This window comes from Bufo bufo, chromosome 1 (genome assembly GCF_905171765.1).
Source record: "Bufo bufo chromosome 1, aBufBuf1.1, whole genome shotgun sequence".
Taxonomy (NCBI): domain Eukaryota; kingdom Metazoa; phylum Chordata; class Amphibia; order Anura; family Bufonidae; genus Bufo; species Bufo bufo.
In genome coordinates, this window is record NC_053389.1 from 490,146,905 (window position 1) to 490,159,917 (window position 13,013).

At 43.0% G+C, this 13,013-nt stretch overlaps 1 protein-coding gene across 2 annotated transcripts; it reads right to left on the minus strand.

Moving 5' to 3' along the window:
• Positions 1-60: 60 nt before the first annotated feature.
• E2F7 (E2F transcription factor 7) lies at positions 61-12,738 on the minus strand. Of its 2 annotated transcripts, none has more exons than XM_040415731.1 (13): positions 12,597-12,738; positions 12,112-12,245; positions 10,896-11,174; positions 10,202-10,361; positions 9,807-10,067; positions 9,521-9,679; positions 9,000-9,137; positions 8,579-8,746; positions 4,630-4,711; positions 3,873-4,272; positions 3,302-3,497; positions 2,383-2,765; positions 61-1,490 (listed from the first exon to the last, which is right to left on the minus strand). In XM_040415731.1, exons 2-13 carry the CDS (start codon positions 12,202-12,204, stop codon positions 1,320-1,322), a joined length of 2,490 nt encoding a protein of 829 aa, XP_040271665.1. In that variant the 5' UTR covers positions 12,205-12,245; positions 12,597-12,738; the 3' UTR covers positions 61-1,319. The 2 variants fall into 2 exon arrangements, with proteins under 2 accessions (XP_040271665.1, XP_040271664.1); XM_040415730.1 differs by having other exon boundaries at positions 12,590-12,738.
• Between the last annotated feature and the right edge of the window lie 275 nt (positions 12,739-13,013).

The window sequence follows — 13,013 nt, forward strand, 5'->3', positions numbered from 1 at the left end:
CCTGCGTTCTCATATTCACTTATTGTGGAGGTGCTGGTTCGTTTATTTTTTCCCCAGCATCATCATAATGTCAGATACTTTGAGTTCCTGCCTGACCATTAGGTCTAATGTATTGAACTCAAATAACGCCATGAGCACAGTATAGCAGACCTCTGGTCAGGCAGGGACTTATATCATTTTATGATGACACTGAGTTCAAGGCAGGAGTGTTTGGTCCAGGGAAGCCACCACATGGAGCGGTTCCCGGACTGAGCCCGTTCATATTGAAAACTGGCCTAAAATAGTGAGCAAGCATATCCACCTACTGAAAATCTGTAACTACATATACATTAAGCTAGCTTTAGCGTATGCTGCAGGTTGAAGAAGTGTTTCCTTCAAAGGGGGGGGGGGGGGGGGGGGGGGCTAAATAACATTTCGAATATTAAAAAGTATAATCGCTAGAAAAAGTATTCAGGGCAATTGGTAAAGACAAACTACCATTATAGTGTTAGCACCTAGCATCAAACATAAGACAAATGTTCACACTATTATGTTCAAGCTTTGCTGGTCCCATAAAATGCTCTGTCCGACAGTAAAGAGACAAAACAGTCCAGTATGAGTACACATAGAAAAATAGAAAACAGTATTAAATAGCCGGAGAATACGCTACCTGGTACCTCTGTCTACTAGTCTTGTGACATAAATATATTTAACAGGGGGAAATGCCTTCCATGTAACCATATGAAATCGTAACTTTATATACAGATTTCTAGTCCATGGGGGTGTCAGTAACAATCATTTCACAGTTGTCACAAGACTACATTCTTATGCCTTTAGACATTGTAGGATTTTCCTATACAACTAGTATTCAAGTAATTATTTAAAGTCTCAGAAGATCCCTGGCTCATGCACAGTACGTAGGACAGGTTGAACAATAATTTAGTGTGCTGCCCAAGGAAGCAAATTCTCCGCTTTTGGAATTAGCTCCCATTTACTCCTTACAACAGAGCAGGATTGGCGAGCAGCACTATGGAGGACAGCTGAACAAGGCAAAGTTTGTCAAGTGCTAGGTTGTTTTTGTTCACATTTCATTCACAAAAAAAAATGGTACATTAAGTGTGATCAATAATCCTAGGCCATTAGGATTAGGTTTTCTAGTGAAGAGTCAGTATGGTCTACCTACGTTTTAGGTACATTGAAACTCACTAGGCCCCTCCTACTCCAAAAACAAACAAATTATACATCCTGTTAATGTGCTTAGACCTAAGGAATGTAGCTGAAAATCAGTCTGGTCAAAAGGAGTACACAATATTACGAGTGGGAGGATAGACGGTGTCTGGTCAGTCAGTGGTATTGCAGATGTCTAGTCTTCTCTGTGCAGAGCTGGAATTTCTAACATGAGGTCTTTCATTTCTCCGAAAAGCTGGAGAAACTCCCAAGCTGCCAGGTGTCTTGAAGAATGTGTCTTTGTGAACTGGACGAATGCTCTTTGGCGTTAACGGAGTAGGAGACTAAAAAAAAAAGTAGGGGAAAAAAATGTAATAATTAGTTGTGCTTTGTCAAACCACAGGTACATTTCCACTACTGCAGAAACCTAGAGGAATAGAGGCAGAGCAGAGCATTCTACAACTTATTTTTCTACATGTTTAATCCAGACGTAGTTAAATTCATTTAATGGAGACTTTCCAACCGCATCTGCTGGAAGGTTGCTCCAAGCATCTACTACTCTTTCAGTACCCTTACATTGCTTCTGATCTTTCCAGCCAATTTCAGATTGTGTGAAGGGTTTTCCGATTTTACTTTTTTGCTCAAGACCCTCCAGTGTTTTTGTAGGTGGTTTCCAGATCTGAATATTGGTAATAGCTCTAGCTAAGCATCCTACTTGCTTTCCCTACTGCCTGACCACATTGTTGTGTCTCAAACCTTCAAAATCATGGACGTGAATGCCTTACATCAGCAATACACCTCATTATGGATGATCTCATGTTACAATATAGTGGATTGTCCTATTAGACAGGATGTCATTGGTGCTACATCTCAGCCCCAACCCTCCATCTTCAATAGGATTGCGACTTCCCATTGTCATAACTTATCTCCAGTGGAAATATTGGAGAAATATGTAGTCTTCGGCTTCCAAAGCAGCATCAGGAAACCTGACTGTACTGTATGTCAATGATCTTAGCCTGTGCTGATTAGTTAATGGAGTGGGCAGGCATAGATGTGACCTCGCTCAATGATGCCCAGAAGAGGAACCAAAAAAAAACTAAATGCTTCACTCATGCTATAAGGAAAAATGGGAGGGGGGAGTGTTTTCTCAGAATGACTATCCAGTCAAGGGACAGGAGACTCCCTTTAAAAAGACATTACAAAATAATTATCAGATATTACAATTTGGTTCTTTACCTTTTGCGTTTTAACAGGAAGTGGCAGAACGGCAGAAATGGGGGAATCGGCTGTTGCAGGACTAGCAGATGGTGGACTTGCACTAGCTGGAGGAACACCTTGATGCATGTCTGGAGAGGTCTCAGGTATTGAAGGAGTTCTAAACATATGAGGTGGTGGTGTGGTCATGCCAGGCAAGCTGTAATTCAGACTTGCAGTACTCAAGGCATGGTCACTTGAGGCAGAGCTGGTAACCGCAGGTGAGCAAATAAATGGGAAAGCTGCCAGGGCTGTAGATGGCACCATCACATAAGGTACATTAAGATGTGGTAAAGGACTTTGAGAAATGCCCATAGCTCCTGTAGCTTGATTGGCTGGCAGAAAGAAATTGAAGCCATTTAATCCTAGAGGGAAAGAGAAAATAAAATATATGATACACATTCAATCAGCTCACCTCCATTGACTATGTTGGTGCTCGAACATATGGCTCCCAGTTTATATATGGAAAATAGAAGTTTGTTCAGCACTCAGATAAAATCCATCATAATTTAGTCTTAAAACATAGTAAAATTTCTGGTGGACAAACAAACACTCTAGCATGCTATGACTAAGGAGTTTGTCCACCAGAAACACGCAAGCCAAATAGATTTTACATTTTACACTGTTTTAAAATTACAAGTATGCTGAACAAACTTTGATTTTCCATCATTAAAACAAAACCTACAGTATAGTAAACCCCCCAGAATAATATCAAGAAAGGAAAGACTAACCCCCCTAAAATCAGCAAAGATCATGACCCTTCATGTGAGCAAGACAGAATAGAAGACTAAATATTCCCTATATTAAAATGCCCACAATAGTAATAAAAGGTTAGGAATCGTTAATTATTAAGTAGGAGGGGGGTCATTAACTGTAAATTAATTGAAATATGTCTACTTACCAGTGGAGGAGGGAACATAAAGATATTGGGGTAGTGCAGCAGATGCAACTTTCTCTTGTGGTTCTTGCTCTTTGGTCAGCTCAGTAGTTTCTTCTTGGCAGGAAGACGAGGCGACTGAATGCAGGTTGTCTTTACAGGGCTCTAGTGAGTTATGTGGTAAGCTGGTGTCACATGAACCTCTCTCAGCTGAGCAAACCTAGCAAAGGAGGAAGGAAAAGGAACATTAAAATGAAGACCGTGTTAAAGCGTGACTTACACTGCACATAGTCCTCCACAGCTACATTCACAGTTCTGCATGCTTTAGACCATTCTTCGATGGCTCAATGCATAGCAAAGAGAATTAGCATTTTGGCAGAATAGTCGTTAAACAGTTATACTGCAATATGCTGAAGATAAACTAACCCATCAAGAACAGAATGCAGTACACAGCCTAGCATTAGGGAAGTCTCAGATAAGCTGTCAGAGATGTGGACAATTTCTAATAGCAACCAGCAAAATTGTGACTATATGAGGTTACAGACAAAGTCTGCTGAATCCATATAAAGTGGGGGGAAATTTTTATAAAACCTACTTTTGGTACCACCAAAGGAAGTGGGCCGTCATCGGAACTGCCAATCCTCTGTCTCTTAGCAGGTTGGTCACCATCTTCAGTGGTCTTTTTATCTGAAGGAGATGAACTGCGAGCTCCATGTAGTCCATCTAGAAACTTTTCATTGCCAGGGTTTCCATAAAGCATGAAGACAGATGTTGATGGAACATACATATAGGGCTGATTATGGAGAAATCCATGGCCACTAGAGGAAGCTATAACCTTTAGCTGAGACTGTATTTTATTTGGAGAAGAAGGTAGCTTCTGGTGGCCAGAATCTCTGGTACAATAATCTGGATCCACTGGGACAGGCACTACAACAGAAAAGGGAAGATGTCCTACGTTTTTATGGGCTGGATTATTTGATGCAAACTTGAAAGACCTGAAATAGGAAGAAAAAAAAACAAAATGCACATAGTTACTAAAAAAGATTGCATTTAGCATAAAATGTACAGTTTTCTTCATTTTTAATTTACATTTATTGTGCAGATGCTACACTAAACAGCTCTGTCCCCAGTTTACCTGTGCAGCTATAATGTATTATTCTAGGCTTTAGGTAAAGGGAAGAAATGAACAGACACACATACTTAGTGCAAAGGACATACATCAGATCACCTAAAAGCATGTTCTGTATAGTTCCTTAACATGGCCCTGTATTCTTAGCCCTACCACAAAGACTTGTCTAAATGGGCATCCCAGACAATTCATAAAATCAAGCATTTGTTCAAACTGAACTCACCCGGAATCTTCTTCAATCTTCTGTCTGCAAATAGTAGAAAAATGAGCCATCTTTGAGGAGTAACCGTCATGTTCCAAAAGAGCTGGAGAAATAAAAAAAAGTTGAACATTAGGAATTTTAGAGATGAACAGCATCTAAAAAAAAGGGTCCCATGTAAAACTCCCAATTACTAGAAGGTAAAAATCACCAGACTTTTGAGGTGTGTGACAATCCTATATGTGGTCCTATTGTTTTCTAGTGTTTATACCACTTCTTGGCTGTTAGATGCAGAATGGTTTTCAAAGAAAAACTTCAAGGAAAAAAAAAAAAAAAAACACGATAAACCTTATTAAGTATTGGTTTTACCTGGAGTGTTCGTTCAAAAAGGAGTAGGATCTCTTCTAAAGTGATGGCATATAGCTACGAAACACCATCACTTTATCGATCCTTAGGAATGGTATAGCACTGCACCCCCTTCTAGGTTCACGGGACAAAGTATTGCATCAGCACTTCAGTCTAAGGATCGCTAGGGGTCTCAGGACTGATTACCACGATCATAGGGTGTTGGCATATACTAGTGATATGCCATCACTTGGAAATACAAAAACCTCAATATACTATTTAAAGGGGATAAGGGTGAGTTCACACCAGACTTAAATCTGCAATGAGATCCTCTTGTTACATGCAGATTTCACGCATTGTATAGAAATAAAAGAAATCTGTGTGAAACTCCTTGGCATTCTGCAACATATAGGCCATTGCTGCAGAATTGAAGATATGGAGCCTGTTTTTTTTTTTTTAACATCATGCGTAATTGGGGCATGTTAACCGCCTCCGGACCGCCTAACGCAGGATCGCGTTCCGGAGGCGGCAGCCCTGCGCAGAGTCACGCATATATGCGTCATCTCGCGAGACGCGAGATTTCCTGTGAACGTGCGCACACAGGATCGGAAGGTAAGCGAGTGGATCTCCAGCCTGGTCCTCTGGTGGTCCCTTTTGTTTGGATCGACCACCAGAGGACACAGGTAGCTCAGTAATAAGTAGAACCAAGCACCACACTACACTACACCCCCCCCTGTCACTTATTAACCCCTGATCACCCCATATAGACTCCCTGATCACCCCCCTGTCATTGATCCCCCCCCTGTAAGGCTCCATTCAGACGTCCGTATAATTTTTACGGATCCACTGACACATGGATCGGATCCGCAAAACACATACAGACGTCTGAATGGAGCCTTACAGGGGGTTGATCACCCCATATAGACTCCCTGATCACCCCCCTGTCAGGCTGCATTCAGATGTCCGTATGTTTTTTTACGGATCCACGGATACATGGATCGGATCCGCAAAACACATAAGGAAATCTGAATGGAGCCTTATAGGGGGGTGATCACCCCATATAGACTCCCTGATCACCCCCCTGTCATTGATCACCCCCTTGTAAGGCTCCATTCAGACGTCCGTATGCATACGAAAGGTGCTCTTTGGAATGTGGCCCCCTTTGCCCACCTAGGCTGCAAAAAAGTGTCACACATCTGGTATCCCCGTACTCAGGAGAAGTTGGGCAATGTGTTTTGGGGTGTCATTTTACATATACCCATGCTGGGTGAGAGAAATATCTTGGCAAAAGACAACTTTTAAAAATGTGGGGGGTTGAGTCAGCACAACCCGTATGTAGGTGCACATCACTATGGCGAAATACATATACAAACGGAAAATGCAAATGTGATCGCACTCTACATCCAGCACTCTGCCCTGCCTCCATGCTGGATGAGACATTGGTGTACATTTTGGCCAAAGCGTAATAAGCCACTCACCACGTCAAGGTCGCCTCATTTGAGTGGTCCCTAACACTAGTTCCTACCTGTCCATGGGCCATGACAGCCACACAAAGTCCAGGGAATGCAGGTCAGCATGCAAGCCAAGTACACTCTGCTTTTAACCCCGTTCGGTGCCATTACAGCTTTCATCGGATCCAGGGATGCAAGTACCAACATGCATGCTGAGCCCACCATAAACTTCTCCTGGAGCCAAATGGCTACTGGTAGGTTCTATATAAGCAGACTCAGTTTTATACTGACTTTAAAACCAGCCTCCAGGACAGATTGACTGGTCAGGTGTGCATGACTCAAAGGAGATCGCCACGCCTCCAATATATACTACAAAGAAAAAGGAGGCAGGGCAGAGTGCTGGATGTAGAGTGCGATCACATTTGCATTTTCCGTTTGTATATGTATTTCGCCATAGTGATGTGCACCTACATACGGGTTGTGCTGACTCAACCCCCCACATTTTTTCTTTGTAGTATATATTGGAGGCGTGGCGATCTCCTTTGAGTCATGCACACCTGACCAGTCAATCTGTCCTGGAGGCTGGTTTTAAAGTCAGTATAAAACTGAGTCTGCTTATATAGAACCTACCAGTAGCCATTTGGCTCCAGGAGAAGTATATGGTGGGCTCAGCATGCATGTTGGTACTTGCATCCCTGGATCCGATGAAAGCTGTAATGGCACCGGACGGGGTTAAAAGCAGAGTGTGCTTGGCTTGCATGCTGACCTGCATTCCCTGGACTTTGTGTGGCTGTCATGGCCCAGTGTCACACATCTGGTATCCCCGTACTCAGGAGAAGTTGGGCAATGTGTTTTGGGGTGTCATTTTACATATACCCATGCTGGGCGAGATAAATATCTTGGTCAAATGCCAACTTTGTATAAAAAAAAAAAAAATTGAAAAGTTGTCTTTTGCCAAGATATTTCTCTCACCCAGCATGGGTATATGTAAAATGACACCCCAAAAAAGATTGCCCAACTTCTCCTGAGTACGGCAATACCACATGTGTGACACTTTTTGCAGCCTAGGTGGGCAAAGGGGCCCACATTCCAAAGAGCACCTTTCGGATTTCACCGGCCATTTTTTTACAGATTTTGATTTCAAACTACTTCGCACGCATTTGGGCCCCTAAAATGCCAGGGCATTATAACTACCCCACAAGTGACCCCATTTTGGAAAGAAGACACCCCAAGGTATTTCGTGATGGGCATAGTGAGTTCATGGAAGTTTTTATTTTTTTGTCACAAGTTAGTGGAATATGAGACTTTGTAAGATAAAAAAAAAACAAACAAAAAAAAAACACATCATTTTCCGCTAACTTGTGACAAAAAAGAAAAAGTTCTATGAACTCACTATGCCCATCAGCGAATACCTTAGGGTGTCTACTTTCCGAAATGGGGTCATTTGTGGGGTGTTTGTACTGTCTGGGCATTGTAGAACCTCAGGAAACATGACAGGTGCTCAGAAAGTCAGAGCTGCTTCAAAAAGCGGAAATTCACATTTTTGTACCATAGTTTGTAAACGCTATAACTTTTACCCAAACCATTTTTTTTTTTTTATAAAAGACATGTAGAACAATAAATTTAGAGAAAAATTTATATATGGATGTCGTTTTTTGGCGAAATTTTACAACTGAAAAATGTCATTTTTTTTGCAAAAAAAATCGTTAAATTTTGATTAATAACAAAAAAAGTAAAAATGTCAGCAGCAATGAAATACCACCAAATGAAAGCTCTATTAGTGAGAAGAAAAGGAGGTAAAATTCATTTGGGTGGTAAGTTGCATGACCGAGCAATAAACGGTGAAAGTAGTGTAGGTCAGAAGTGTAAAAAGTGGCCTGGTCATTAAGGGTGTTTAAGCTAGGGGGGCTGAAGTGGTTAAAACCCCAATCTTGATGCAGAATTTGTGTGGATTCCGCAAGAGAAACTCAACCTCATCTAGCTAGAGTACTGTTTACTTCACTTTGTAAAGTCAGTGTAAAATAATGCAGGAAGGGGGTTTTAACTTGTGGACTTATGAATATGTATACATTTCATGTGAGACCGAAAGATCCTCCATTCTTAGAGGAGGAGGAAAACATATATATATATATATATATATATATATATATATATATATATATATATATTCCTTTTACCTTCTGGGGCCTTGTGTGGGCTACTTGGCTCGGAACAGACCTTCCTCTTCACAGTACTGATGGACTGAACATGAGTGAAGGATGAGTGACGGAGCAGTCTCTGCTGCTTGCCGTTCTCAGCTGTAACATCTCTTTTTGAGGCTGGTGATGTGGTTGTAATGTCTTGGTCTACAAAAGGCAAATACAATCCCATTATAGATAGCAAGGGGGCATTTGAAAAATTGGATAACCCTTTTAATAAACACCCCCCCCCCCCTCCATGTGCTCTGCCACTAAAGGCCAAGATGAAAATAACTCTTTAATGCAGTTGACATATATAAAATAGCAATATGAATAACTAGACATAGCTACATAGAGCATACTCCTCAGTAATAAATGGAACTTCTTGATATGTGGCAAGTTATTTTAGCAAAGAACTTACCACTTTCAGTCTTGAACTCAACAGGTCCAATCCACTTAAATGCAGGTTTTCGTCCACGTTCTTCAGTTACATGGACCTTTTTAATGAGGCCAAGACTGGTCAGAACATTAGCTATGTCATACAAACGTCGTACCTTGGCTACAATGGAAGAGAGATGGGGATATATAGGTTAATATAAGAAGCTAAAGCTGGCCAAACACAGACATTGCAGAAAAACTTGCATGCACAAATGAAATAGCCATCAGCTGAATGGGTTTTCGGCTGTCAGCTGCTACATTCCAGCTATGGCCAAGCTTAGAAGTTTTCTGGGTTCTAGATATTTTTGAACTATCCTCAGGATAGGACATCCATATAAGATAGGTAGGGGGTCACCCACCCACCAATCATCTGCCCAGCGTCAGAAGCAGCCAGCTCCGTTCTGTGTGTAGAGGTTGCACCAGATTACAGCTGGGCTGGTCTTACATTAGGAGATCTACAATGACATCTTACAATGAAGCTCTTCTAGCTAAAACATTGCTTACTTTTAAATTTGCTGTGATCAGAAATGTCCTGGCTCTCCTCAATCAGGATTTTAGCAGCAATCTCAAGAGTGATTATTTTGGTCGTGGACACTAGGAACAGCATGACAAATTTCTGGCTCATGATCCTCAGAGACTTGTCCTTGCGACTGCCTGCTGAGGCTAGAGGAAAACAAGAAGTTAAGTTTACTACACACTGCCGACGCAAAATGCAATTTTTAGTCCGAAAAAACAATATTTTCCCCAAAACACCTTGTGCTTTATAAGCCTTTATCATCCCTACCCTTACCTGATGGACAGTCCATCTCAGGTAATTCCATTGATGTGGCAGGCTGGCTGTCTTTTCTCTGCTCTGTACCAAAGTCTTTATGCTGAAAGTAGGCAATCTGGGTACTGTACTGTTGTCTCTCCCCTTCCCGCTGCAGGTTCTTCAAAGTCTCATTTAGGTTGTGCTGGCCGTGCCAACAGTATTGATTTTTCGCCACACGACTAACTAAATTTAACGACTCTAGAACATTCACAATGTCATAGATGCGTCTACGCTCCACTCCTGTAAGACAAATGTAGAAGTTATTTGTCAATGCTTGGCTATTATTCTTAATTGCAAGAGGATATTGATGACCTATCTCAAAAACAGGTCATCAGTATTTAACTCCCTGAAAATCCCTTTAAGATAATCTTTACCAAGGCTTGAAGCAGCTTCATCCAATGAAATGGTGGTTTTCTCAGTTGATATAGGATAGCTAGGGTATCGGGCTAAAAACTTCTGACAAAGAAGGCCCAAACTTTTTTGCTTTCTGCTTGGTCTCTTTTCCAAGTCATCCATATCGTCAATGGTCTCAAACTGGCAGAAGGAAAGAAGAGATCAACGTTAATTACATTTACTTTAGCTATAAACATTTTTCCTGTCATTTACAATAATGACAAACTGTGCAAATCTGTGACACATCTTGGGGAGGACTGCATGGTAGAACAGGAGCTCAAATGTGTGTGTCATGTGCCCAAATCGTAGTGTAATATCACCCCCCCCCCCTCGATTCCACCTATTAGATTATTCTTGCCAAAGCAGGCGATGGTAACATAAACTAGAGATACACTACTGTCAGAGTGGGTATCAGATGGCAGATTGGTGGATGCCACTATCTAAAGAACTGCTGGTATCTAGATGGAGTTTGTTAGCAAGTGCTATATGACAGAGCCACCCACCAACTAACTGCAGTCAGCAAGTCACTAATCGACCACCTCCTCTTACAATGTAATGCCATCAGTGCCACCCTTCCTGGACTGGACAAGGCTCCTGTAATGAAACCCATTCCCACTAATTTACCTGCCCCCTTACCAGTGATGACCTGTCATGTAGGCCACTTCTTCCTCTTACCTGCTGAATGTCGAGTCCAGCGTCTTCTTGCTCATTGTTCTCAATAGGCCGGAAGAGTTCCTTCTTCTTTTCTCGGTCCCGAATCTCTGGGCTAGCGACACTACTGAGCATCTTTAGATTGGCAGTGGGAGTCCATGGATCAGCAAGAGGTCTATCAGCCACTTTTACTGGGGTGATCGGATATCTTTCAGGGGTTAGACCTTTCTGTTTTGATAAGTCAATAGGTTCCCCTTTTAATGGTACCCTGGGGCTTATCCTGAATCGGTCACACATATTCTCCTAAAAAAAAATAAAGAATTGCTGTCTCATTTATATATGAACAGAATACATTAAATGATACGCAATTACGCACTGAAATCAGTTCTGTTCAGTAGTCTTCTAGAGGTCCCCACCTTAGAGCAGTGTTCCTCAACTCTAGTCCTCAGGACCCACCTACCAGTCACGGTTTGAGAATATCCATCAGTATGAATACCTGTGGTAAGTCCTGATGCATTGCTACTAATATCACCTGCTCAATACTAAGGAAATCCTGAAAACATGACCGGTAGGTGGGCCCTGAGGGCTGGGGTTGAGGAACACTGCCCTAGAGTATAGTCAGCCAAACCACTCAGTATGGGGAACTGTCCTCAACAGAGCATGCTAGTGGGGAATTTATCAGGTTGGCAAGTCCTACACGAGTCGTGTAGTCAGCAATCTGACCAGACACATCATGGAGACCATGAAATATAATGTGTAGCAATCCAATGGGTCATGTTTCTGAATGTATTGTGAGCCAATCAAAAAATAATATATAAAAGTGCCCCTTAGTTCCTGTTAGCAGCAGCCATGGGACCTGTAATAACACCCCCTCCTCCCAGTCAATGATAACGGGTCCTTCGTTTTTTTTAACAGACCAACTCCACCCTGGAAAAATAACAGAAACCTGATGGAAATGGCAAGTGTGAACAGAGTCTGGTGGCATGTGAAATATTTCATAATAATAATAATAAACAAATATAAAATTGAGTGCAAATCGGCTGCACAAATAGCAGGCTGACCCTGGTATTCCTGCCATGGTTATGCCCCAATGGGCAGCAGAATACAGGCTACTATGTATATTATAAAGCGGCAGGAATACGTCCCCACGCCTTGGAGACTCGTGACCCATATGGCGCAGGGGAAGCCCACAGTTTTTGGGGAGGTTAGACTAAGAATTAGCAGATTCCTGCATACCCACCTTCTGCCAGCTCCTGGCATCTTTCTCCTGGTCAGGGCGACCTTTCTTGGCGCTTATCAAGTCTTTCAGGGTCAGGCAGCCGCTTATTTCCATCTCTAGGAGACTTGCATAGGTTTTCAGGGAGAAAGTGCCGCCTGTGAAGCCCAAGAGAAACGAGAAGTCATGACGGTGCAGATGTGAGGTGAGGAGCAGATTGGGCGCCTGATCTGTACATTTTGGCGCAAAGGAAATTGCCAAATCCCGGGAAGGCGAGTAAAGTGAGTGTAACTTGAAACCCTGTGGAGTCAGCAGAGTAGCATTAACCCCTCGCGCGCCGCGCCCAGGGAGGAGCCCCCTGCCCGGGGACTGGAGACCAACTCAAAGCCAGCACGTAAGCGGTTAACGCGGCTCAGCAACAAGTGCTAGGAAATAGCGATCTCCTCCCGGGACACAGCACAAAGCGCGGTATTCCGTGCCCAGTTAGTTATTGGCCACTTACCTCGTACCCTAGATCATCCAGGATAAACGAATGAATGGATGGCAGACACAAAACCGCGCTCTGCTAGAATCCACTAGATCCCGGCTGTTCTGACATCGCCCGCACTGATCAAACCGTGTAATGGAACGTACTCACTTCTCTGGACATCCCGCTACAACTTCTATTCTGGCGCCCCGAGACGTGACATTTCCAATCAGCCAATCAGCGGCGCCCTCAGACTTGTGTGACCAACTAGCGCCCAGCTGTGGCCACGCCCACAGCCCCGCCCCCGGCGGCTCTGGAAGGTAGATTAGCGCGCTGTCCGCTCCCGCTCCCGCCTTCACCTTGTCTCCTCCTGAGGCAGCACCTGGGAACGGAGGAGGCTTCACGCCCCCCCCCGCCTGGTTATTCATTAATGGGGGGGAGGGGGCCGCTATGTTTGCTG

Excerpts from the sequence above, each read along its gene's own strand:
- E2F7 (XM_040415731.1), bottom strand. The coding sequence starts at position 12,204 with ATGGAAATAAGCGGCTGCCTGACCCTGAAAGACTTGATAAGCGCCAAG. Across the intron at positions 11,175-12,111 it reads ATGCCAGGAGCTGGCAGAAG|GAGAATATGTGTGACCGATT; the intron begins GTGGGTATGCAG and ends ATTTTTTTTTAG. Across the intron at positions 8,747-8,999 it reads TGAGTTCAAGACTGAAAGTG|ACCAAGACATTACAACCACA; the intron begins GTAAGTTCTTTG and ends TGCCTTTTGTAG.